The following is a 26572-nucleotide window of genomic DNA, read 5'->3' as shown; positions in this document are numbered from 1 at the left end:
CAGCATCTTTATACCTTATACTTAACACATTCCCCCACCTTTAAAAAAGAACCTCAAGTTACTATAGAAAGCTGATATTCTAAGGAGGTAGCATTTGAGCATTGTAATTTCTTTCTCTTCTTCTTTCTTTTTTAAAGGGATGGGACAGCAGCCAGATCCAGCCTTTGGTCGAGGGCCTAGTCCTCCCAGTGCGATGATATCATCAAGAATGGGTCCCTCCCAGAATCCCATGATGCAGCACCCTCAGACCGCACCCATGTATCAGTCCTCGGAAATGAAGGGCTGGCCGTCAGGAACCCTGACCAGGAACAGGTGAAGAACAGGGAATTTTTTTTTTTGGCTGGGCGGCTTGCCTTGCGGGATCTCAGTTCCCTGACCAGGGATTGAACCCAAGCCCATGGCAGTGAAATTGCAGAGTCTTAACTACTGGACTGCTGGGGAATTCCCAGAATAGGGACTTCATAAAAGTCGGCCACATTCTAGTGCCAGAAGTTCAGGGAATTAGTCTCTGTGTTTCTCAGCCAAGCCTGTTTGGGTGGGGAGCGCAGAGGTCCTAGGCTTATGTTAGAGAGTGTGTGATTTGGCTCATCTGTTTTGAGAAGCCTTCCTACTGTGCTCATCTCCACGAGGGTAGTGAGTACAGAGAGCTGTGAAAGATAGAAGGCAGGCTGTCAGAGTTTTCTTGCCCATGTTCTCTGCTTGAGTACAGCGACATTGACAAAATTGCGGTAGTCTCTGTGTGCGTGTCCTGTGTTATGAAAATGACCCAAGAGGTAATTTCCCACTTTCTTTACAGCTCTTTTTCCCAGCAGCAGTTTGCCCACCAGGGGAATCCTGCAGCGTATAGCATGGTGCACATGAATGGCAGCAGTGGTCCCATGGGACAGATGAACATGAACTCCATGCCCATGACTGGCATGCCGATGGGTCCTGATCAGGTACGGGGTGGGGGGATCTGTTCCTTACCTTTCTCAAAAAATTTTTCCTGTTCTCTGGAGAGAACCAAAGCCTCAACTGTAATGTTAAAGGTCCTAGGTAGATTTTAAACTTGGATGTATAACTTAAAAATATATGTAATAATTGAAAAAACTTTTGGTTTGAAGGCATTGGGCCAGTTGATACTTTCAGAAATGTGGGATCTAAGAACTGAATCAGTCAGCCAGAGCCATGTTGCAAGCCATCAGTGTAGACATAACGGATTCTTTTCTGTTGGGCAAAGTGTGTGTTTTACTCATGTTACTTCTGGTTGCCAACAGAAATATTGCTGACGTCTCTACACCAGGACCTCCAAGGAAATCACTGTACAAATGACACTGCACTAGGATTATTGGGAGTAAAGAATCATTGTCTAGGCGCCCAGCTTTGAAGGAAGGACCAGCTTTGATCCCCATCAAGGGTATTTCAAGTGATGTCATTTGAGCAGGCAGGACTGGATTTTAAGCTGAAGCGTGATATCTACCTGTTATTTTTCCCTCCTCCTATGTATCATGGTGTTTAAAACAAATATTTTTGGCGTTCTGCCTTTTCAGGATGTGATTCTGGCGGTACGGAGTGTTACTGATCACAGAACTGTCCGGTGTCAGAAACTTTTTTCTGCTTGGCTATCCAAAGTCTTTGGAAAAAATGTAGGTGGGCCAGAGAACATTGGAGAAATCAAGAGATTAGAACATCCGGTTTCTTGATAGTTGCTGTATTGGGTGAAGCGCATGGTCCCAACCTCGAGTGTTTTTGTCACTGTCAGGTTCTGTCCCGGGAGTGGGCATTTCCAAGTTCTCCCTTAAGGATGGTGTTGAGTTGCTCTGACCCTACTCTTGGTTGTCCTAGGCTTTTTCCTAAATAGCATTTTTATCTGCCCCTAATGTCCTGTAATACTTCACCTCCAGGAATTGTCCTTGGTGTCAGATGGCATCGCAGAAGGGAAAGTAGATGACAGTATTTAATTGCAGCAGTCAGTGGCAATTTTTCATATGCTAATGTGCAGCGGAATGCACTTTATTTAAAAAGTAATGGATAAATGCAATATTCTCGAGGTCTTGAGGAACGGTGAACCACATACCTAGTTTTTGTCTAAACTAATCTGTTGGGCAAGAACTATGATTTTTGTTGTTGTTGTTGTTGAAAGTACTGGTTTCACCCTTTGCCTATATGGTAGAGCAATAATGCTTTTTGAAAATAAACTGCAGAAAACCCAAGGCCAGGTACTGCATTCTGAATCAGAATTTCGCAGTGTTTCTGTGAATAGAATTTCTTTTGTAAATATGACCTTTAAGATATTGTATTATGTAAAATATGTATATACCTTTTTTTGTAGGTCACAACAACTCATTTTTACAGAGTTTGTGAAACTAAATATTTAACGTTGATTTCAGTAAGTTCAGCATGGTGAGGTTACCAACAGAAGTCATCCCCTGAATTTTGTGGCCTGGGGGATGGGGCAGTGGCCAACAGCTTTTCCTTGCCCCCAGCCTGAGATGCCTCGCTTGTTTTCAGTCTCTTAATCTCAGTGCTTTTTAAAGAGATCATTTAGATGTAGACATTTAAATTTTTAAAAAAAATTTCTCTACCAGAACTAAGCACTTTGTTAATTTTGGGGGAGAGAATAGATACGGGGAAATAAACTTTAAAAAAAAACCCCAGATATCAAGGATTTTAAAAGATCAAGCAATTTGATTTCAAAGAAGAATCTTGGATTTTAAGCAGTCCATAAATTAAATGGCAGTTCATGGTATTTTCTTTTAAAAAGTGAATACGTTGTCTTCTCATCCATTTTAGGAGTGCTCTAAGGTTTTGGTTGCTAGGACCTGAGTCCCACATTGAGATCCCAGGCGTAGAATCCTCAGTGTGTGGTTCCTGGTGTCTGCTCAGCTTGTCTTGTCCTTCCACTACTGTGATGTTTTCCCACGAGAATTGGAGGAGTAGCATCATGGTTATTTCCTAAGGAGTTCGGTCTCCATAGCAGCCAGTTTCATGCGATTCAGAGCCGAGGTCTGACTGGGCGCCTTTGCATTCCCTCCCTGCTCTGCCCCCACCCCTTTCTGCTGCTGCCACTTGTCGGTTGGGAATAGGGAAGAAAGTCAAGTTTAATTCCCTTTACCTGGTTTACTTTATCAGGTTCAAACAGTTGAATGAAATTGGGTTTTTGGACTAGCTATGAATTTCAAATGTGTCGTTTCCTAGCAATAACTGAGAGCCAGTTAAAATTTTTTCACACGTTTAGCCAATATTTGTAGGTGTCTCTGAAGGTGAGATCATTTAATTTCTTTGACCTATGAGTAAGTGAAACCTGTGTTTCCAGAACCACCACTAGAGTGGAGTTGAGTTTCACACTCCCCCCACCTGGTTAAAAACAAATCTAAGATTATAAATCCATCAGCTTCCATCCGAGTGGCCTGTACTTTTTAGGTAACACATCCTCTGGTCTGGAGACGGAGGCAGAGCTGAATGAGAGTCTCTGTCTTTTTAAACACGGTTGTATCAGATGTACTGAACCCTTCTTGTTGAAGTCACACGTGTGTGGGAGAAAGAGAATGGTGCTCTTACCCTTTCTTGACTTTTAATTAAAAACAAAAAGTTTTGTGATTCTTTTCCTCAATCAGTCCTGACTCCAGGCTAAGTGGAAGGCAGCACCCCCTTTTTATATGGAAGAAAAATGAAGTTTATTATAAGTTTTTATATTTTCTACTTGTTCATTTTATTGGTGCAAATTGAGATTTTGTTTCCTTTTAATAGATGCAGTCTTTGAGATAATTTGTTGTTTTTACCTTTATTCCCGTTTTATCTTTTTCGGATAATTCTCTTTGTACTCCTCTGCCTACCTCTCCTCACTCCTCCTCCCCTCACCCCCACCACTTTTTTAAACCTTAGTATCTGTTGGGTGAACAGTGTAAGTAATGTTTTCATCTGCTTTTAGAATGTGAGATATTTCCAGTACCTACTTTTTTGCTGAATCCAAAGATATATAAATATAAATATATATATATTTTATAAAGATCAAAATGATATAAAGGAGATACGTTTCTTCCTTTAAAAAAACAAATAGAAATCCATTGTTAATGTTCATATTATGATGCCACTTTTCTAAACTGTGCATCTTGATGGAAAGGTGTAAATATCAATCAATAGGACTGCTTAATCAGTATTTAATATCTAAGGTGAGTTGGGGATGTATAGGGGCGGGGTACTACAGAACATAGCTGGCTTGCTGTCCTACAAATTCCTTGATCCATAGACAGATGCAGCTGGAAAGTAAACAGAATGGATTGCCAGCTACCCATATGCCTGTCCAGTTCCCTTTTTATTTGCAGAATCCGTGCATTTGTTCACAAGTGGGAAGTTCACAGGAGTAAAACCTCTTGGGTAGATGAACTCTCCCCTGCTGCAGAGGAGCAGGGGCTGTTATGTGGCCCCGAGGCAGACTGTTTAATCGTGAGCAGGCTGTTCTCCTTTTCCTTCCTTCTCTTTCTTTCTCTCGTTCCAATATTTGGAATTTTGAAGAAGATGGACATGTCATTCTGAGAGCAATATTTAAATTCTCAGGAATTGACTTACAGTGTTGAGAATGAATTCACTTTCAATTTTACATTAAATGTTGTTTTTAAAAAATATAAACCACACTGCAAAGAATCCAAACCACGTGGGATAACTTATGAGATGGTTGAGTGGTAAGCTGTGACTCCTTTGTTGATCATTTTGGACGTCATTGTAAATAAAGGTTTCTATTTAAAATTGAAGGCTGAGAGTGTGCCACTTTTTTTTTTTTTAAATCCCAAGAAATCCTATTTCAGATAATAGTAGCAGTTTCTGTGAGGCTAAGAGAAATCTGGAAAGCATGGCCCTGTTCTTACACGAGGTAAGTGCTTGGGGGTCATGTGTTAGGGAGAAACGTGCTGGGCCAGGTGATGGCCGAAGTTCCTCCTCCTCCCAGTCTAGCGTTCCGACAGCTACCTTTACCCGTTGGACTACCCAGTATACGACGCAGGGCTGGATAAGGTGAGTTGCTTTGCAGTTGGTTAATACTTTTATAAAAGTGGGGTCCTAAAGCTGGTGTGATATGACACTTACCTTTGAGGTCCCTGAAGTATGGTAAAGTCTAGTCAATTTATAACCATGTATTCCCTTTTAAAAAACCATCTAAACCCATGGTGTCTCCTTCCAAAAAGGTGTTGACTGGTGGTATCTTGAATGCTTTTTAACTAAAAAAAACCAAACACACCCAAAAGACTCCTAAGAGTGGCCTTTTAGAAAATGTCAAAGGTTCCCTCATACCACCTGCTGGTCACTGGCTGGGGTTTTCAACGTTGACAATACTTAGACTACAAAATTTCTTTACAAATACAGTTGTTTTATTAAAACTTGGGACATACATCAACTTCGTGTCTTTGCAGGACTTTAAAAAACATCAGTTCTGGGACAGATAACAAAGGAATCCTGGGAGAAATGGCATCTGGTCAGAAGAGGAAAGTCTACAACTGCACGGGCTTTTCTTTTACATGGGCCACAGCGTTTATTGACACCACCACTCTTGAAAATTGGGCTTTCTTATTAGTCAAATCCCCCTAAAAGTTCCCGAGCTGGTTACATGTAAATAGTCACATATATACAGTGAAGTCAGTTTCTTCAGAGGCAGCCAGGGTTCTAGTGTGAAGTATAAATTTATGACTTTTGTGCTGTTGACTCATTGTGAAACTCGGTCACCATTTCCTGCCTCTGTCCTGCTTCCTAGTTCCTTCTTTGTGAAGGGCCAAAAGAAGAAGAGGATTTAAAACAGGGTGGTTCTTACCCTGTGCTTTAAAAAAATTCCAGTGACTTTCACCCTTGGGGAAAATTTCCAAGAAAACCTCTCTGTTGTTCTTCCCTTGTGAGCCTCTCAGAGAGGGTTAGTGGTGACCTTTTGATATGAAAATGCATTTTGTGCAGCTGGTGAGGTATACTCCATAGCAAAAGCAGGGGCAAAAATGGACTCCCAAGTCTCACTACTCCTGGATGCTTCTCTTCCAGAATCTGCCACGTTGACTGAAAGCGAATTCTGTGTGTCTCAGGCTTCTTGGCTAACATCATAGGTCTGCTGGAAGTCATTCAGAGTTTTTCATTGTACAGGTGATGCCTCTGTTTTTGGAGGTCCATCTCATGCTTCTTAACCTTCCCAGCCTTCCCACAGTTGTCCCCTGTGGAACAAAGCAAACTCATTTACCACGCTGCTTATGGATTTCTTAATTGGTCCTACAGCTGAGTCAGCTTCGCTTCAAGGATGTGGCTGCTGAGAAGGAATATTTCTAGATCCCTCAGGGCTTGCTATCACCTAATCATCTAGATTGTCAGTTGGCTTACAGAGTCAGTGGCTGGCAAAGATGTCATTTAAAGATCTGGATAGGATAGTGGCTAAGGAGAAAGTGAGATATAAAGATCAAGTGCTTTCATTCTGGTAGCACCAAAGAAATGCTTAACTAACTGGCCCATTATTTTTCCTGTTAAAGCCACACAGGTTTATATGCCTATAAAGACAGAAATGCGTAGGCCACAGGTTGCAAATGGCAGCTCACCCAGGGGGCTGGTTGGCCTGCATGGTAACTTCATGTCAGATTAGTTGCCAACATTAACAAATCGTCACACATATCTACGTTTCTGGATTTTCTCGAGGAAGCAGAGGATTCAAATTGCATCCCATTCCATTCTCTTTAGACCAGAGTGACTTCTCCAGGTTGCCACAGCCTCCTGGCCCCTACCAGCCCCTGTTGGCCCTGGAGTTCGTAGCACGGATGTTTTGGAAACTATTCAATGAGGCCACCTTGCCGCTGACACGGTGGACCAAGTAGCACCTCTGCAGCCACAGCCTTCAAGACGCCTGGCACTTAGCTGACTGACATGGTTCTCAGCCTCTCAGGAAGGCCTGGAGCTTACCAAGCACAGATGATGACGTGGAGAACAACGGTGTATTAGACAAAGTATAATCTAGAACATGAAATATATCCAAGTATGTTATTTTATGGGAAAGACTGACATGACTGCTTCCCCTCTTACGGGAACAGATGAGAGGAATAAGTGAGAAAGGGCACGCATGCAGAACAGCCTCGGCAAAACAAAGTGGATCAGGCCAGATGTCGATTGGTAAACTGGTTCCTCAACTCACAGTGATTTGGAAGAAGGTCTCTTCATTTCTGGCCACTTTCGACGCTGAAACTGCCTAAGGTTTCGAGTGTCAAAAGGAGAAAGAGTGTTAACCGTCACCAAGAAAGAAAAAGTGACCCCCAAAGAACTAGACAAAGAAGGTCGCTTAGTGGACACCTATCGCTGGTGGGTGAGCTAGGCCCCTGGCAGACCAGAGAAAGGTAGCATCCCAACCTCACACGTGCAGCCTTGAGGTTAGACTACAGGATGGGCCACCATATGGGGCGACTGTCAGGCTTTAAAAGCAAAAGCAATACCTGTATTGTTCATAGCTTCCTCCATCTTTCAGTCCTAAAGGAGAGAGAAATGCACGACATGGAAGCAGGTAAATAAGGGCAAAAGTGGCACAAACAAGGACAAACTTTATAACTGCCTCTTTTTCTTCTTTAAAACACTTCAGGTTTTTTTGTCACAAACCCATGATGTTGGTAGTGGCTCCTAGACAGAGGGGACTGAATTACCAGGTGAGCTGTCCCTAAGACTCTTGGTAGGTCGCCTACACTCTCGTGGCCTCTTATCGATTTCAGGCTCCTGCTGCAGTCACTCAGCACTGACCTTGGTCATAGCGGGGGAGCCACATGTGGGCACGGAACACCTATGCTACAGCGGACAGAAAGCCGAGGGCAGCGGGGAGATCCTGAGTGTGGGCTCTCGGCAAATTTCCTAGAGGATGTGGTAGTGTGACCAAGTGCGTGGGCTCTGGACCCAGTCACGTCACTCATCCATAAAACGAGGACAAGCAGATTCACCTCAGAGGCTTGTCGGAGGCCTGTCAGTTAATGCAGGTAAAGCACTCAGCACCCTGGTGGGCTGACAGTGAAGGCACTTATCCTAAAAGTAGCACGTGGTTGGTGAATGTTAGGAAGGTGATATTATAGCTACTGGTGAGAATTCACCAACTCCTGGTGATTCTGGGTTCCCTCTTCAGACAGGACCTCCTCCGTCCCCTCCTGTGGTCACCCCGCACCACGCTGGGGCACCTGCTCACCCAGGTCCATGTTCCGGGTCCGGGGGTTACACTGCCTGTAACCCTTGCAGCTCCTCAGCTCCATGAGCTGCACATGTAGCTGATTGAGGATGTCCCTGTCCAGGGTGTTCACTGCATTCATCAACTGGTTGGAAAAAAGGTAGGTTATCAATGAGGTGAAGACTCCCCCACCCAGCCCCCTTCTACCATCTGGGGGACTGACTTCAGGCAGGTGGGGAGTACAGGTGTGGAGGGATGGTGAGCTGTACTTCCACAAGAGCTGGGGTTTGGAACAGTTAGAACTACCTTTTGCGTCTAGCCCCACGTGCATGAAATCTCAAAATAAAAACCGCCTCTGTGTACGTCACATTGAACTCCTGGAGCCACTGGTCAGGAAATTTACCAAGCCTGGAAAGAAGCTTGGAACCCAGCCCCGTATTTTTAAGCAGCCTTCCTTCACAGCCCCTCAGGGCCTCTTGATGGAAAAGCAGCCATCTGGCGAAGGGCTGGGTGAGTGACCTTGTCCTTACCTGCTCTGGGAGCCGCTGGTGACCCACTAACCTACCAGCTCTGTCACCCCCTTTTGTAAAATACAGGGATGACCTATCAAAGGAGAAAGACTGGTGGCCTGTACGGTAATTAGAGCAAAACAAGACAATCGAGTTGCTTGCACTTACAAATTGTGTAAAAGATTACTTTCAGACTTTTCTTGAAACATGGAAGACTGGGCAATGCCGCGGCCTTGCTACTGAGAAGCTCTAGCGCTGAAGCTGGGTCGTGACCATCTGTTTCAGAAGGGACACGCACGTTCCAGTCACCAGGCTCCGTGGCCGCTTCAGTCCCGCATGGATTCAGTTGGGTTAATATAGGGGAAGCGCGGAGTAAGGGCTGCCTGAGTGTTAGTTACCGGCCTGTCGTCTGTAGGGTTTGGCCTGACCCTAAGGACCCCCGAGCCTCCAAAGTTCTAGGCGTTTTCCCAAGATCCCACAAAACCTGCTGGAACCGTGCCAGGTGCGTAAGTTGGAGGGAAGAGGCTGTACCCGGACGCAGGAAGGGCAGATGGCACAGAGTCCCAGCCTTCCTGGTGGCTTCAACTCACTTCTGCTGTCTTAGGGACTCAGTGGGACTTGAAAAACCAGTTATCACTTCCTCGGGGGGCCTACCTGGCAGGGGCCCCATTTCTCCAGCCTGTGTTGTCTGTACCTGGTAGGGGTCTGTGTTGAGATCAAAGTACTCTAGGAAGCCGGTTGCAAATTCACAGAAGAGGAAGTTGTGGGTCTCATTGATGGTCCTCATGCACCAGTACGTGTTGTTGTTGGCGCTGGTGCAGGCGCAGAAGGGCCCCACTGCCAGGGAGGAGAGCACGCCCTGAGCCGGAGAGGCCCTGGCTGCCAGCCCCTTCCTGCCGGAGCACTTGACCCCTGAGGTTGCTGGGGGGCCTGTTCCTGAAAGACCCTCAGGGTCTGTCCAGGAAGCACTCACAAGCTGGGGGCACTGGGGCCCTGGGACCCCCGGGGGGACCCCCCGCCCTGGGCCCGGCTGGCTCACGCGTCCAGAGGGGTGCCGTCTGCCAGTGCTGGTTGTCGTGGGTGAAGCACGTGAGGCCGGGCATGCTGCATGTGTCGTTGTTCTGCAGCCGCCTGAGCAGCTTGCGGAGTTTCTTCTTGCGCTTCTGCTCCCGCAGCAGCCACACCTTGTCCTTCTCCTGCAAACCCTTCCTAGGGGCACACAGGGCCGCACCCCTCACACCTCCCCTGACCCCACCTTGGAGCCTCTTCCTGCCCAGGGAGCCAGGGTCATGGCCCTGGAGGGTTCCCAAAGGGAAGGCCCTTTGCCCAGGTCGCACTGCTGGTCCTTGGCAGGGCTGGGGCCAGACGAGGCTCCTGTCGTCCGACGTTAGCTCCTGCGGCAGCACAGGGCTAGGGCGCTTCCTGCTCACACCCGCCCCTGGGGCCTGTGTCCCGCCCTGCCCTGCAGTAACCTGCTCCGGCCACAGAGGGGCACCCGGACCCCTGCTCGTTGTTGATCTGGCAGTCGGGCCTCTGCGCCTCCCAGGGAAAGGCCAGGACTTGGCTTGTCCTTGTTTGTTTTGGCTTAAGGGAGGGCCGGCCGCCGCTGCCCTTACCTGAACGGATGCAGGCTGGAGCCTTTGTGCTTGAGGCGGCCTTTCTGCTGGGCGTGGTAACTGCAACAGACCCCCAGCCTGGCTTTCAGACACTGTGCCCAAGGCCACACCGTGGGGTGGCTGCGAACTGCGCTTCTCTGGGATCCCTGTTTCTCCTTCTGGGGTGGTGCTGGGAAGGTGCTATCCCCTGAGTGGCAGCCTGCCCAGCTCCTTCCTCCATATGTGACCTGGGAGCCCCCGGCTGAAGGCCTCAGCCAGACAGAAGGTCGGGGTAGAGGCGAGTTAACCAAGTCTGGAGGCTGGGCCTGGCTCTGCGTGGCTTTAGCCTCAGCATCTGCAGTGCCCACCCACCTCACGCTTGCTCAGGGCCAGCCCTGGGGGAACCCGTATTTTGTAAGCCCTTTCTGGAAAGGCAGCAGTGACTATAGTAGCCACTAACCACATGTGGCTATTTCAATTTTAATTAAACTACCAATTCGGTTCCTCGGCTACAGTGGCCGCAGTTCAGATCTCAGTAGCCACGTGTGGTTGGCTGGTGGCCACCATACGGGGCAGCACAGATACAGCTGCTTCCATCACCAGAGAGGTTCTGTTGGACGGCACTGCTCGCGAGTTCAGACCCTTGGGCTGGGGGTTCCCTGAGCTGGTAATGTGGGCCTTGGGCCACGTGGGCCGTTCCCGGAAGGGCAGTCAGCAGAGGCACTTTTCCCTCCCGGGAACCGACTCCACAATCAAGGGCCTGCCTGTCAGCAGTGCATGAATCTGGGTGGTACCCGAGGGGCGGTGCTTTCTGCCCAGTGGCTGACAACGGGGATCTGAATTATTACTAATTGTCTATCCTAAGCAAGGAGACAGGGATATAAAAATAATGAAAGGAGTCACAGAGGAGGGGATGCTGCACCTCTAGAGTGATCCCGCAAGAGCACTGGGGCCTTCCCGGGGCCTTCCCGCTCCCTCCTCACCTGACTTTGTGACAGTCACATTCTTCTGGCCGCTTTTTCTTCAGGTGACCTCGGACTTCCCTCAGGTTCTTAATTTTGTTCTGCAGGGTCTCGATCTGAGGGAGGGAGCAGGAGAGGAGGCCGTGAGCTTCTGGGGGGCTGGGTCAGCAGGGCTGGCCTGGCGGGGCCTCCCAGCCACTGTGCGCGTCTGTGGGCGCTGGGGGGGGCGGTCCTTGGTTCCACCCGCCGAAGGAACTGTGGGTCATTCTCCTGTCTTGTCCTGCCCGAGAACCCGCTGAGCCCATGGGGGACTTCAAGGTCTCCCCCCAGGCCTGTTGGAAGGGCTGAGTGTGGTGTGAGCATCTTGTAGATCACAAAGGGGTACGACGTGGCTGTGCTGTTTCCCCCACCCCAATCTGGCAGGAGCTGTCTGTCTGAGGCCAGGACCGACACTGCCGGCCCTGGTGAAGGATTCTGCGGGGCCTCCCTCCCCTGGGCCTGGCTTCCCTGCCTCCGGCTGTGGCTGGTGGCCCCGCCGAGCTCGGGGTCGTGAGAACCCTCCCGGCCCAGACTCCTGTCACCTCGTGGTCAATGTGCAGCTTGTGGTCCTTCCAGGCCTGCAGGGACTTGTACAGGTCCAGGTCGCACTGGACCGTGTCGTTCTCCAGGATGTAGCACCTGTTCGAGAGAAGGGGTCACGTGGGGCCCTCGGGGCGTTGGGGGGGCCCAGGCAGGGGCCCAAGAGATGTGGGCACCCCTGCCAAGGTCCAGCCCCCCCCCAACCCCCACCCTAGACTCTCACCGATGTGTGACTTTAATGGGGTTGGGGGCTGAGTAGTCCGGAAGGCCCCCGGTGCCACTGAAGTCCCCGCCGTTCCTGTCGTCTTGGTCCTCAGGGGCACCTGGCCAGTGCCGCTTGGTGAGGTTGCGGGGCTGGGACCAGTCGTCCAGGCCGACGTGGTGCCCCTCGACAGCCACTGAGCGGATGGAGCGATTCCGGGCATAGCTGGCCTTGTACTCTGTGGGGTCAGAGGGGTGGCTGGGCTGGGAGGCTGGCCAGGCTCCCTGGGCAGCAGACTCTTGATTCAGACAGGGCTGTGCTCCCAAGCCAGGGCTTCAGTGCTGCCCGAGACTGGGGGGCTCAGGAAACCTACCTACCGGGAAAGTGGGCCCTGGACCCCAGTGGAAAGGACCTCAAGGTGATTCACTTGGGGAAACTGAAGTCCCAGAGCTAAGAAGGAATTGGCCTGAGATAATCTCAAGGAGGAGCTGTGCATAGGTAAACTGCGACATCCACACGATGGAGGATTCGAACACAGAGAACTGAAGCAACAATGCCGACGAATGTCAAAAACACTAATGTGTGAAGGAAGTCAGATACAGAAGTCACACATTGTATGATTCTATTTACACGACAGCCAGGATAGGTGATCCAGCAATTCCACTTCTGGGTATTTATCTGAAGAAAACAAAAATACGAACTCAAAGACACCTGTACCCCCCTGTTCACCGCATTATTTACAATAGCCAAGATATGGAAATAACCTAAGCGTCCACTGATGGATGAATGGATACAGAAGATGTGGCACATACACAACACACACACACACACACACACACTGGAATATTACTCAGCCATCAAATAGAAGGAGATCTCGCTGTTGGCGACAACAGAGGTGGACCTTGAGGGGATTATGCTAAGCAAAATAAGTCAGAGAACGACAAATAGCATATGATCTCACTTATCTGTGGAATCGCTAAAACCAACCAACCAACCAACCAAGCTCATAGAGAATAGATGAGTGGTTGCCAAATGGGGGTGGGGGGTAGGAATGGTGGGCGAAATGGGCAAAGGGGGTCAAAAGGTACAAACTTCCAGTTACAGAATCAGTCAGTCCTGGGGATGTAATGTACAGCATGGTGGCTATAGTTAATAATAATACTGTGTTGCATATTTGAAAGTTGCTGAGAGAATACGTCTTAATAGTTCTCACCACCAGAAAAAAATTTTCTGTAACTATGTTAAGTGGACTTGTTGGCGTGATCATTTTGCAATATATACAGATATCGAATCACAATGTTGTACACCTGAGACTAATGTAACATGTTAATTATACTGCAGTAAAAGTCCACAAAACAAGACAAAAAAACCCCATTAATTTGAACTGGGTAAAAAAGAGCCAAGCAGCACATTCTCCCAGACAGAAAAGGGAGGGGGGGGCTTGGGGAGGTCACTGATCTTCTCAGAGTCTATTTCCCCAGCAGTGAGCTGCATGCTCTCCACAGGGTGGGCAGTGAGGCGGGGCTGAGAGGTGTTTTTTCCTAAGCTCTAAGTCACCTATGGAAAACTGAGGGCGTGCAGGTGCTGGGGCTCAGAGCAGGCCACCCCAAGATGCCACAATGGCATATTGATTATTTTGAATTAAAGTTCTTTGAAACACAGCTGGTGGGGAAAAAAATGATATTAAAAAACACTCTGGCTCCACCTCTTTCCCCCTGAATGCGGGAACCTCTCCTCGGCCTGCAAATGACCAGGAGGCGGCTCAGCTGGACGGAGGCTGAGAGTCAGGATTTGACAGGAGCGATATTTGAGGCCTTTCCCCCTAAAGTTAATTAGTTTAAGGTTGAATTCTGTACTCGGGAGGAAAGCATCCCAAAGCCTTTTCGAACATTTCATGCAGACTTTTCAAAGGCGCACTGCCTTTAACTTGGAAGCCCCAGTGCACAGGAATCTCTTCATATCTGCTCTAATGGGAAACTGTTCCCTGATATCAGAAAGCAAATTCACAACAGTGTGGTAGGTTGGTCTAGGCTACTGCTAAGTGCAATAATGGAGGCTGGAGCTCCATTCTTCGAAAATAGTTTCCAGGAATGCAGCGAAAAAGAATTAAAAGCAACAATTCTTGCTTTGCAATTTGAACCTTTAGGGAAACAAAAGCATCACACCTACGGTCAATGAGTCTTCGCCAAAGGGGGCAAGAATATACAATGGGGAAAAGACAGTCTCTTTAGCAAGTGGTGTTGGGAAAGCTGGACGGCCGCTTGTAAATCAATACCCTCTCACCATGCACAAAAATAAATTCCAAGTGGCCTAATTTAGACTTAAATATAAAACTCCTAGAAGAGAACACAGGCAAAACATGCTCTGACAAATCGTACCAAGGTTGTCTTAGGTCAGTCTCCCAAGGCAATAGAAATGAAAGCAAAAATAAACAAATGGGACCTAATCAAACATATAAGCTTTTGCACAGCAAAGGAAACCATAAAGCAAAAAGACAACCTAGGACTGGGAGAAAATATTTGCAAACGATGCAACTGACAAGGGATTAATTTCCAAAACAGACAAACAGCTCATACAACTCAGTAACAAAAAACCAACCCGATCGAAAAATGGGCAGAAGACCTAAATAGACATTTCTCCAAAGAAAACATACAGACGGCCAATAGGCACATGAAAAGATTCTCATCATCACTAATCAGTAGAGAAATGCAAATCAAAACTACAATGAGGTATCACCTCACACCGGTCAGAATGGCCATCATCAAAGTCTTCAAATAACAGATGCTGGAGAGGGTGTGGAGAAAAGGGAGCCCTCCTACACCGTTGGTGGGAATGTAAAGTGGCGCAGCCACTACGGGAGACATTATGGAGGTTCCTTAAAAAACTAAAAATAGAGTTGCCATATGATTCAGTAATCTCAATCCTGGGCATATACCCAGACAAAACTATAATTCAAGGAGATACACGCACACCTATATTCATAGCAGCACTATTCACAATAGCCAAGACATGGAAGCAACGTAAATGTCCACTGGCAGAGGAATGGATAAAGAAGATGTGGTATATATATACAATGGAATAATATTCACCCATAAAAAGAATGAAATAATGCCATTTGCAGCAACATGGATGGACCTAGAGATTATCATACTAAGTGAAGTAAGTCAAAGACAAATACCACATGATATCACTTATATGTGGAATCTAAAATATGACACAAATGAACTTATTTCCAAAACAGACTCACAGACATAGAAAACAAACTTATGGTTACCAAAGGGGAAAGGGGGTGGGGGAGGGATAAATTAGGAGTTTGGGATTAGCGGATAACACACTACTATATATAAAACAGATAAATAACAAGGTCTTACTATATAGCACAGGGAACTAAATAGAATACATGTATAAAACTGAATCACTATGCTGTACACCAGACGCTAGCACAACATTGTAAATTACACTTCAATAAAGAAAAGTATAGAAAACAAAAGCATGACTCTGAGAGTAGCTCCAGGCTCACACAGAGCTCTTCCTGTTTGCCTCCAGACAACTGCAGATATTCTAAGAAATCACGACAATGGAAGAGAAATTTGTCCTACACTCAAGAGAAAGGAAAGTTTAAGAAACAATCCCCCTAGGCCCCAGCATGCCCAGAAAGTTCATTCTTCTCCTTCTGAGGGACAATTCCTTCACAAATGATGGGGTCAGCCAATCCTCAGTTGCACCCCAGAGGCTACTTAAAATAGAGGATCGGGAACTGGATTTCTTAATTGACACCCGTGTGCCTTCCTCTACCGTCGCTCAGAGGATTTATCTCAACCTGTCACTGCTGATTCTATACAAACAGTCAGTCTCTGGACAACCTACTACATTACCCATATCTCAGCCCACCCTAATATCTTTTAGGGCCTCTTAACACCCATCGTATCTAATTTCCAGCTGCTCACCAGCAAACCTCTTGATAGAGATTTTAACGTAAATGTGATGCTCCTCTAAAATGTAATCAGAAGGGTGTTTTTATTTCCTTGCCCTCAGACCAAGCCCCAGATCGACTTTCCTTATTAGAAACTCGTCCTGATTTAAATTCCTCTAAAGAGGGTGAGTCTTTAACAGATGTCCCAACTAGTCCCTGGGCCACACATGCCAATGAAGTTGGATTGCTACCAAGTGCTGAGCCTGTATGCATGACCTGGAAGAAAAATAAACAGGTCCCTTCTCTGCAAAGAGATACAAAGTGAGGAATTAACCCTATGATAGACTCTCTTAGGGCTGGGTGTGCTTGTTTTTACTTCCTCACCTTGTTACACTCCAAGTGAAAGTAGGTACATTTGTAATGAAAGAAGGTAAATTAGGCCCAGACGGGAATCGAATCTCTTGATTTGCACAAACCCTAAGAGCCATAAACTCTTGTAATTCCCGGGCACCCTGTGGTCCCTAACCCAGCTGTTACCTTCACTTCGACTCCTGCTGACCCAGCTTGGTTAATCTGAGCTCCGCTCAGATTCCTCTTCAATCCCATGCTCCTGACGCACACCTTGTCTGCATTTACCTCTCAAGGGAGACCGGTAAGAAGGACTGGCATAGCCGTCGGGGAGAAGTTTTCCTTCTACCCTTCTAGGTTCTTCTGGCTGGTCTAAGAATTAAGTTGACTTGAGACAGGTTAACAGGAGAAAATCAAACAAATGTTTAATAATGTATCCATGGGAGAAACCCAGAAAAACCTGGAAGCCCTCACCTGAAACCCTCCTCCAAAGACAAAAGAGGATGTAGAGGGTGGGAGATCCAGTCAGGGGAGGCGACCAGGAAAAACAGTAAACAAGGGCGGCTGTGACACAGATTTAAGCCCTGGCCCTCTCCATGGAGAAGAGTTTCCAGAGATTTGGTCAACCTCCTCTTACAGGGACAGAGAGGGAGACACCGTTACAAATGGAGATTCCCCTTACAGACGGCAATGTTTCTTGCAAAAGGGCAACTCCTACTAGGTTTTCAGTTTCCCGTGTCTGCTGTTTCCTAGAAAATAACCAGCTCAAGATAATATGCCAAAGAGATGTATTTTAGGGTAGCAAATTCTGCTCCCCTACGAAGCCTTACATTAGTTCTGTCCACACCTCTGGTTCTTGGCTTACCTGATCGTGATAAACCTTTTCATCTACACTGGCCATGGAAATGATGGGATTACTGCTGGCATTCTAGGACAGCCTTTAGCCTCAGTTAAGTCCTACAGCGTATTTCTCATGTCAGTTAGACTCTACGGCACCAGGTACGCCCCCCTTATGTACGTGGCCATGCTGACTACAAAGCCAGTGCTCTAACCATAGGCTCCCCCAGTCACCTGTTTCCCATGCTGTGTCTGCTGTTACAAGTTCACAGGATGCAGCACTTCTCTGCGTGGCGAGAGACCACCTGTGAGCAGGCTCTTAATCTACCCATCACCGTCCATCATTAATACTCTAAATCTGGCTCCTTTACCCCCCTCCCTGATGGTGGAGAGCCCCACTCCATGCCACACGAGTGCCTCGCAACTACAGGAACGGTCTCAGAGCCACGAGATGCTCTCTCAGACATCCCTTTAGACAACCCAGACTTACTTCGATTTTGTGATGGCTCCTGTAAACGAAGTTTCCAGCGAAACATAATAACTGGTTATGCTGTGGCTCCCCACGTGAACCACGTGAGGCATATTCCGTGCCCACTGTGAGACCAGCCCACGTGGCTGAACGCATCGCTCTTCCTGGAGCACACAGACGAGCAAAGGGGAAACTGCCACGGTTTACACAGATTCCAAAGATGCTTTTGGAGTCCGCCATGCTGTGGGTACGATTTGGAGATCCCGTGGATTGCTGACTTCTGCAGGTCCTCCTGGCGCTAACGGGTATATAATTGCTGCCCTGTTATCACCTCGCTTCTAACGCCGCTGTTGTTCACTGCTCAGGAGACTGATGCTTTATCTTTAGGAAATGATAGGGCGGAAAGAGCTGCTAAAATTGCAGCTCAACATGCCCCCTTTATCCTCTCTCCACCCAATTCTTAAACCTGCCTTTATCCCTGACTGATATTAACTATCAGGCAAATGCCCCACAATCTAAAAAGGACAAATGGACACAAAAAAGGTACCAGACAATGCTCAGATAAATGAGACACTGGGCCACATGTACTTCAGGTGGTTCCTTTTCCTTTCACCTTGTGCCTTGAGCTTACCTCCCATCAAATGAGATGTACTGTGCAGACAGGAGAGTGGTTTTGCCCTGGCAGCCATGGAATTTCCGACCAAATTATTTCCCAGTGCACTACTAGTGAATTGCGCCTAACTTCCGGGAGAAATCGTTGTGCCCTCAGAAGTCTTACCAGGCCCACACTGCCCTTTGTGGCACTCCAACAGATCTTATAGGTTCGCCCCCAGCTTTAGGCTATTCTTGCTACTTGGTTATCTTTTACATGGTTAGTGGAAGGACTGAATGCTATCCGACTAGATGTGGTGATGCCACACAGTGGTAATGAACTTAATAACTGAGGTTATTCCTAATTTTGACATTCCTTTATGGATTGAATCAGACCAAGGAACTCATTTTATAGCAGAGATAAACCATCTGCTTGCAAAATCTCTGGGGTACTCATTAAAATTCCATACTCTGTACCATAACTCCACCATCAGGGCAAGTGGAACATAAAAATCTAGATATAAAAGGACTTTAGGAAAAGCTCTGGAAAGTAACTGGGCTTAAATGGTCAGAAGCTTTGCCCCTGGCCTGTATAAGGATCAGGAACACTCCAACAGGAGACATGGATTAAGCTCTTCTGAAATAGTGCTTGGATAACCCATGCCTACTGGCATCTCTAAACTTTCTATTTCTGGATTAAGTGGACATTGTGGGAACATAAGTGAATAATTTGATGCTCTGACCAGCTGCCTACAAGAACTGACGAGTGTACTTTAAGCTTATTGCCAAGAGGGAAAAGGGGCGTGGCCTCCCCGACTGACACCCTGACGTCCCTTTTGACCGGGAGACCAGGTTTACATCGAGGACTTTAGAAGAAAACATGCATTGTCACCTCTCTGGGAAGGACGTTATGAGGTACTGCTATCTACCTACACTCCCTATGTTACCACCAGAATAAAGGGAAAATCCTCCCGGGTTCATGCAAGTCATGCCAAATTGGCCTAGACCATCGCTCTCAAAACAGCTGGGAGACAGTCCCCACAGGTGACCTCAAAGTAAGGATTTCCAGGGCCACTTCTCAGGCCTGGAAGAAGCTGGCATCACGAATTAGACAGCTTTTCCCAAGATCATGGATCAAGAAACTTCACTTGCAGTCCCACTCCTGGACGTACATCTGTGGAAAACTCTAATTCGAAAACATACATGCACCCCTACGTACAGCAGCACTATTTACAATAGCTAAGACATGGAAGCAACCTTAATGTCCATGGACAGATGAATGGATAAAGAAACTGCGGTACATATATACAATGGAATACTACTCAGCCATAAAAAGAATGAAATAATGCCATTTGCAGCAACATGGATGGACCTAGAGATTGTCATACTAAGTGAAGTAAGTCAGAAAGAGACAAATACCATATGATATCACTTATATGTGGAATCTAAAACATGACACAAATGAACATATCTATGAAACAGAAACAGACTCATAGACATGGAGGACAGACTCGTGGTTGCCAAGGGGGAGAGGGGGTGGGGGAGGGAAGGATTGGGAGTTTGGGGTTGGTAGATGCAAACTATTATATACAGAATGGATAAACAGGGAACTATATTCAGTATCCTGAGATAAACACAGGGAACTATATTCAGTATCCTGAGATAAACCATAATGGAAAAGAGTATGAAAAAACATGGGTATATATATATGTGTGTGTGTGTGTGTAACTGAATCACTTTCCTGTACAGCAGAAATTAACACATTGTAAATCAATTATACTTCAATAAATTAAAAAAACTTCGTTTTTACCTATTCCCCCCCTTTAAGACTCCCTATATATTCACACGCTAAACAAACAAACATGCACCTTCTCTTACTAATGACCACTTTCCCACATTCATTATCATTATCAGGAGGCTGAGCGGACAGTGCTTGTCCATCTAGCCCACTTCCCCTCTAAAAGTCTCCACTATGGGCTCCTTTTTAACCTGTGTCTTGCTTAGTAACCTTTACTTTGTCAACAGGTCAGGCATAAACCAAACACCCCGTCGTGCCAGTTTACCAAAGCCTGGCCACGTTAATCAATCAATCTGACTGTTGGTTGTGTCAACATCTAGACGGTACAAGTGCCCCTGAGCTGGTCTGCGTTCCTGCCAATGTGCACACTGTGGACTAGGTACAGAAGATGGTTCAATGACAGGGAATCGTATCCACGACCGAAAAACATCGCTCTGTCTCTCCTTCTGGGGAGTTATCGGGGCCCCGGAAAACCTCTATAGAAGCTCAAGGGCTGTCCCTCGCCCAGGCTAAAAACAATAGGTGAAAAATTTCCCTTTGCATTGAAAACAAACACTGGACCTTTCCTGGGTGACAGGCCAGGACAGTACTGCAGTCAGACTCAGGGGTTTGATTCCACAGGTGGCATCTTCAAACCTCTCATGGAGACTGGAAATGACCCTGGCACTACCCTTTTTAGTATAAACATCTGCCAACTCACCAAGTGTCCTGGATGGCTCACCAGCCACCCTTGGGGTAGTACAGCTGCTCCCCTGATTAAGCTGCCCAATACCACACTATATATATGGGTGGACCAGAAATCTGGACTTCCTTGGCTCAGTGACAGAACCAAGCTTTAAAGGAGCTCAGCAAGGAGGAGCCTGTGCATCACTGGTGAAAACATTCCTCCTGTGTAACCCAAATGGGACAAGGAGTGTCCACCTTACCTCTAGTAAGAGAGAAGGTTAACTCTCTGCATCAGTGGAGGGAAGCATGGCCATTTTATTGGACTGACCTACACCGGGACTAGGGACTGGTTTAATGGGGGTGGAGAAGGGGCTTCGATTTGTTCTTTTGTTTGTTCATCCTCATTCTAATCTCCGTTCTTTTCTCCCTTTGCAGAGCTCTTAGCACTCAGCTCCTAACCGGATTTCTCTCTCCATGGCCACCAACTCTCCTTTTAAAATGTGAAACTTCCTGGTCAATTTTAGAGGAACGGTTAGGGCTCAGAGCAGGTCACCCCAAGATATGCCACAATGGCATATTGGTTCTTTTGAATTAAAGTTACTTAAGAAACAGCTGGTGGCCAAAGAAAACATAAAAAAACACTGACCCTCCTCTTTCCCCCCTAAAAGTGGGAAATAAATCTCGCATGTGAAGGTCCCTTCCCTATACCAGGAGAAGAGAAAGCATCCTTATCACCAGAGTCAGGGAATTCAAGGCTAAGAAAGCTGTATAAACTAACTTTCCTCCTTCATTAGTCTGCTGCCCCAAGGACCAGCCCCTTTGCTCTTACATCTTCACAAATAATTGTTTCCTTGTCTAAAAATGATGTGTAAACAACGTGCTTTGGTCGCTCTGGGGTCCCATTTCTATGAGACCTCTGTGTGTATGAACTAACTTTTTTCTCCTGTTCATCAGTCTTGTGTCAAGTTAATTATCTGACCAGCCAAGAGAACTCGAGAGGGGCAGGGGGTGAATTTCCCCCTCCTCAACACAGGCTCAAGTCAGAGCCCAGATTTCTCGTATCTTCTGTATTTTAAAAGACAAAATTGATCAAGTTGCTAACACTTCAGAAAAAAGGGGTTGGGGGAGGGTGGTCACGGAGAAGCACAGATTTCCAGCTTCTCGAGAGAAAACGGGAGGTGTGCCGCCCACACCGGGCCCACCGGCAGCGTGGATGGCGGGGCAGGAGCTGATGCGCTGCCTCTTCCTACGGGGCGGAGTGTTTCCCGTTTGGCCACAGTCCCCGCTCCTCCTCCCATTTTAGGTCTGACCTAGGCTGGCCTCAAGTCTGTAACCCCGCTGCCCTGAAACATCCATCTGTTTTTGGAGCAGGGCCTGGAGCCAGGCCCGACCCGGGTTTCTGCTGGGCTCCTAATGACCACCAGGTGGCGACCAAAGGTCGAGGACTGGCTGGAGGCCAGGTGGTGGGGCCCAAGAAGGGAGGAGGGGGTTCCCTCTTCCGCAGGGCCCAGGCCAGGGCTCCAGGATCTGGTCTTGCGCCACATCCCCCAACCCCCCGACCCCGGGGCGGTGGCTTGTACCTTTCCTCCTTGTATCAGAGTCTCATGGGCCAAAGGATCTGGGGGTCCAGGTCCAGGAGAGGTGTTTCTCTGACAAAGCCTTGGGCCTTTTCTGACTCCGGGCAGCTTTCTCCTTGGCTTTTTCCTCCCTGAGTTCAGTCTCCATGAAGCCACAGTGCCTGGGCCCGAAACGCACACAGTACTGAGCTGATCTCCCTGCAGGAGGAGGACACCCCTGCCTAAGAGGCCCAGGAAGCAGACCCAGGGGGTTCTTTCTGCTCCTCTGTGTTGCTTGCTCTGGCGTTCTCCACGCCCCCAGCCATACACCCAGGGGTCCCCAAACTATGGCCTCCAGGCCCAATCCAGCCCTCTGCCTGATTCTGTACATAAGTTACTCTCAACCATTTGCAGAGTCCTCGGCTGTTTCCTTGCCACAGTGATGGAATGGAGCATTTGACACAAAGATTGTTTAGCTCCCACAGCCTCAAATATTTACTCTCCGGCCCTTTACAGCAAAAACCTGCCAGCCCTGGTGTACACTTTGTCTGGGACTGAAGCCACACCACTTGCTCTCTTTGTCACCCTAGGTGTCTTTGTTTCCAGGGTCCTGGAGGTGCCCTCCCTACCACATGTACTGGGAACGGGGCACTTCCTAACCCAGTGGCCAAGAGCTGAGGCTCTGGGGGCTTCCCTGATGGCGCAGTGCTTAAGAATCCGCCTGTCGATGCAATGGACACGGGTTTGAGCCCTGGCCCGGGAAGGTCCCACATGCCGTGGAGCAACTAAGCCCATGTGCCACAACTACTGAGCCTGCGCTCTAGAGCCCGTGAGCCACAATTACTGAAGCCTGTGTGCCTAGAACCTGTGCTCCGCAACAAGAGAAGCCACCGCAATGAGAAGCCCGCCCACCGCAACGAAGAGTAGCCCCTGCTCGCCGGGACTAGAGAAAGCCCGCGCGCAGCAACGGGGACCCAACGCGGCCAAAAATAAATAAATAAATATATTAAAAAAAAAAAGAGCTGAGGCTCTGGACTCTGATTGCCTGGGTGCAAATCCTGAGCCAATGCAAAGGCAAGTGAGTTAATTTCCAAGCAGCTATGTTCTCATGACGATACCCGCCTTCCAGGGCTCTTTGGAGTCTGACATGAAACAGACCTGCTAAATATTTCAGCACCTGGAAGCTGGCATCCAGCAGCTTCTCTGCTAGTTAGGGACACTGCAGCTGTGACATCCTCGCCCAAGGTCACAGCTGGGCCCTCCCACCTCCCCAGGCCTGGGAAGCCCAACGCAGTGTGGCCCGCTCTCTGGGGTGGGACCCACAGGAACTTCGTGCTTCCTCTTCCCCTGACTTAGAGCACTTCCCCTCTGCTAGTCACATGGCCTGTTCCTTCTACATACTTGGCTCTCGTTTAAATGTCAACCGACCACCCATCCTACAGCCGCCGCCCCTCTCCACCTGGTCACACCACTGTTTCATTTCCTCCATGCATTTTGCACCCAGGGAAGTGATCTTCCCACTTTGTTAACTTGCTGACACCTGGTCTCACCTACAAGGTCCGATCCGTGTCTCTCAAGTTCACCTCTGTAACCTCAGCAGCTGGCACACGGCAGGGCTTGTGGATTTGTTGGGAGAAGAAATGAATAAACACCGGCCACCTGGACCCATCCCCGAGGCCTCATCTCCTCCCCCTGGGTCCTGGGTCTCCCCCGTGTTCTGGGTTGGCTGCTCTGCCTGCTTCCTCAGCCCACAGCCCACAGCCCAGGGGGTTAGGGTGAGCCGGGGTCTGAGCTGCTCTGGGCCAGGGAGTCTCAACCTCACAACTGGCAACACTCTGGGGCCGGATAAATCCTGGCTGCGGGAGACTTGACCTGTACCTCACAGGACGCTTAGCAGCGTCCGCAGCATCCGTTCACCGGATGCCAGTAGCATCCCTCCCGCTGCCCATCACACACGATTACGACAGCCAGAAATGTCACCGCACGGCCAAGTGTCCCTGGGGGGCAAAATCGCCCGCAGTTGAAAACCCCTGCTCTAGGCTGGCTGCTCAGAAAGGAGTGACAGAGACCATCTTGCTGGCAGGCACGTGCAGGAGGAAGAATACTGGGCCAGGCGATGGGGCCCAAGTCGCCCAGGTGGCCGTGTGAGCTGACCTTTCCTGTCTGCTGTGAGGAGCCACCCTCGCCTTGCTCCCAGGATGCTGTGAGGGGCGTATCAGACAGGGCTGTGATGTCACACCGTCCTCACAGGAGGGCCTGGGTTGAGCCGAGTCTCGGTTATTTAGGTGCATTTTTCTTTCCTCTAAGAATTAATAGGAAAAAAAAAAAAGGCTTAACCGAGTCGCAAGTTCTTGTCTTACTTAAACATTACCCAGTGTGCCACGTGCTGAAGCAAGAGGTTAGCTGTGTAATTCAACCAATCATTTTATCCGCGAAAAAAAGATCAGCTTAGTAGTTGCTAATCAGCTTGGGAGGAATTATAACGGGGGATCATCAGTTGGGACGCGCCACTTGAGGCAGCAGCCGAGTTGTTATGGAGACACACCTGCTCTGTAACGAAGGTGTCCTCTGCAAAGACAGGAAGAGACCTCAGCCTGTCGCCAGACACCCAGTCTCTAATTAGGCTACGAGGGAATCTGATTCAGCCTGAAAAAGGAAGGGAATTCTGACACAGGCTACGGCAAGGATGCACCTTGAGGACATTATGCCGTGTGAAGTAAGGCAGTCACAAAAGGACAAATGCTGCGTGATTCTGTTCATAGGAAGTACCTAGAACAGTCAAATTCAGAGAAAGCAGACGGGTGGTTGCCAGGGGAGGGATGATGGAGAGTTGTTGTTTGATGGGTACTGAGTTTCAGTTTTGCCAGAAAAAGAGAGCTCTGGAGATGGACGGTGATGATGGTTGCACAACGATGTCAATGTACTAAAAAAACGGTTAAGACGGTAAGTGTTAGATAACGCGTATTGTACCACAATGAAAGAAAACAGAACTAAAATCTCCAATGAGGCTTTGGCTCCCATTAGGTCAGGGAGCAAGACATGCTAGCCAGGGGACTGGATCTCACTGACGCCGAGTCCTTGGCACCCAGCAACCTGCCAAGCATCCTCAAAGCCCGGGCGCATCCTTATCTGAACGTTCGGCAGGGAGCGTGCTTCCCAGGGGAGCTGACCCTCAGAACGGGGTCATGACTACCCAGTGTGACATCTGAGTCTTGCAGCCAGGTCCCCCCTTCCCCTCCTCTGCTTGCTGGTTTTCTAACTTTCTGTCCTTCTTCAGCCCCTGCTGGGGGGAGGGGTGAAGGTTAAGGCAGCTTCTCCAGTTGGGATGGGGGGCTCTTCCTCCTTGCAAAGTACAGTTGACCCTCGAACAACGTGGGGTTCATCTGTGTCTAACTTATAGTCAGAGCCCCGTATCCGTGGTTTCTCTGCATCTGTGGATTCAACCAACCACAGACAGTGGAGAACTGTAGTATTTACTATCAGAGAATATCCATGTGCAAGCAGACCTGTGGAGTTCAAACCCGCATGGTTCGGGGTCAACTGTATAGTCGATTCCCATCATTTGCAGTGGTCCTGTTCTATAGCGTCACCTTGATGCTGAACTAGCGAATGTGGAACCAGTGCTCCTGGGGGAAATACGGGGTAAGATTCCTGCGAGCTTCGGGTCACAACACGCTTGTCCACCATCAGTACTGGGCCTTACTGCATGTGTGTCTCTGTCATGTCTGTTTAAAGACACCCGATTTGGGCTTCCCTGGTGGCGCAGTGGTTAAGAATCTGCCTGTAAGGGACACGGGTTTGAGCCCTGGTCCGGGAAGATCCCACACGCCACGGAGCAACTAAGCCCGTGCACCACAACTACTGAGCCCGTGCTCCACAACAAGAGAAGCCATCACACGGCCAGTGATGGGCCTGCGCACCGCAATGAAGAGTAGCCTCCGCTCGCCGCAACTAGAGAAAGCCCGTGCACAGACGAAGACCCAATGCAGCCAAAAATAAATACATAAATAAGTAAATAAATTAAAAAAAAAAAAGACGCCCGATTTAACGCACGTGTTGATTCACCGACATTGAACTCACGGCAGCAGCACCAAGACTCAGGCCTGAACGAAGCTTTCTCACTTACGTGTTCCCCTCCATAAAGCACATCACAGCCGCCCTGGGCTTGGGGACCCGACACAGGATGTCAGCGCCACCTTGGGGCCACTTTAGATAGGGAAGTCACCAAAAGTATGAAATACCGCAAACATGACACTAAATAGACATGAGGGCTGAAGGGAGAAGGCAGAGCGCCACCTTGGCCCAACCTCGGCTGGGAGCCTGCACGTTGGGTGACTCGAAATGTTGGGCCACTTTGCAAGTGAACCCGTCCAGTGCCCGGAGTGCAGCTGGAGGGATCCTTTGAAAACACAAATC

The 26572-nt window shown here is 48.4% G+C and overlaps 2 protein-coding genes across 9 annotated transcripts in view; one reads left to right on the top strand and one right to left on the bottom strand.

Moving 5' to 3' along the window:
* The window catches only part of NCOA3 (nuclear receptor coactivator 3), a 121194-nt gene extending 116470 nt beyond the window's left edge, over positions 1 to 4724 (top strand). For all 6 annotated transcript variants that reach the window (XM_060030674.1, XM_060030673.1, XM_060030669.1 and 3 more), the window contains 3 exons: positions 138 to 312; positions 797 to 938; positions 1257 to 4724. In XM_060030674.1, coding sequence (XP_059886657.1) covers positions 138 to 312; positions 797 to 938; positions 1257 to 1268 — 329 coding nt within the window. In that variant the 3' untranslated portion in view covers positions 1269 to 4724. The remainder of the gene's footprint in view (positions 1 to 137; positions 313 to 796; positions 939 to 1256) is intronic.
* Positions 4725 to 5304: 580 nt separating this feature from the next.
* Positions 5305 to 26572, bottom strand: part of SULF2 (sulfatase 2) — a 139701-nt gene continuing 118433 nt past the window's right edge. Inside the window, exons 12-21 of one of the 3 annotated variants that reach the window (XM_060030666.1) lie at positions 12000 to 12216; positions 11779 to 11875; positions 11219 to 11313; positions 10257 to 10316; positions 9680 to 9849; positions 9335 to 9477; positions 8153 to 8276; positions 7422 to 7455; positions 7127 to 7180; positions 5305 to 6164 (exon numbers count right to left, since the gene is read on the bottom strand). In XM_060030666.1, coding sequence (XP_059886649.1) covers positions 6134 to 6164; positions 7127 to 7180; positions 7422 to 7455; positions 8153 to 8276; positions 9335 to 9477; positions 9680 to 9849; positions 10257 to 10316; positions 11219 to 11313; positions 11779 to 11875; positions 12000 to 12216 — 1025 coding nt within the window. In that variant the 3' untranslated portion in view covers positions 5305 to 6133. The remainder of the gene's footprint in view (positions 6165 to 7126; positions 7181 to 7421; positions 7456 to 8152; positions 8277 to 9334; positions 9478 to 9679; positions 9850 to 10256; positions 10317 to 11218; positions 11314 to 11778; positions 11876 to 11999; positions 12217 to 26572) is intronic. The other 2 variants (XM_060030668.1, XM_060030667.1) reach the window with 2 other exon arrangements.

The sequence above is a fragment of the Delphinus delphis genome, chromosome 15 (assembly GCF_949987515.2).
Source record: "Delphinus delphis chromosome 15, mDelDel1.2, whole genome shotgun sequence".
Lineage (NCBI taxonomy): Eukaryota > Metazoa > Chordata > Mammalia > Artiodactyla > Delphinidae > Delphinus > Delphinus delphis.
The sequence above is the reverse complement of the archived record's forward strand: the minus strand, read 5'-3'. Positions and strand labels throughout refer to the sequence as shown.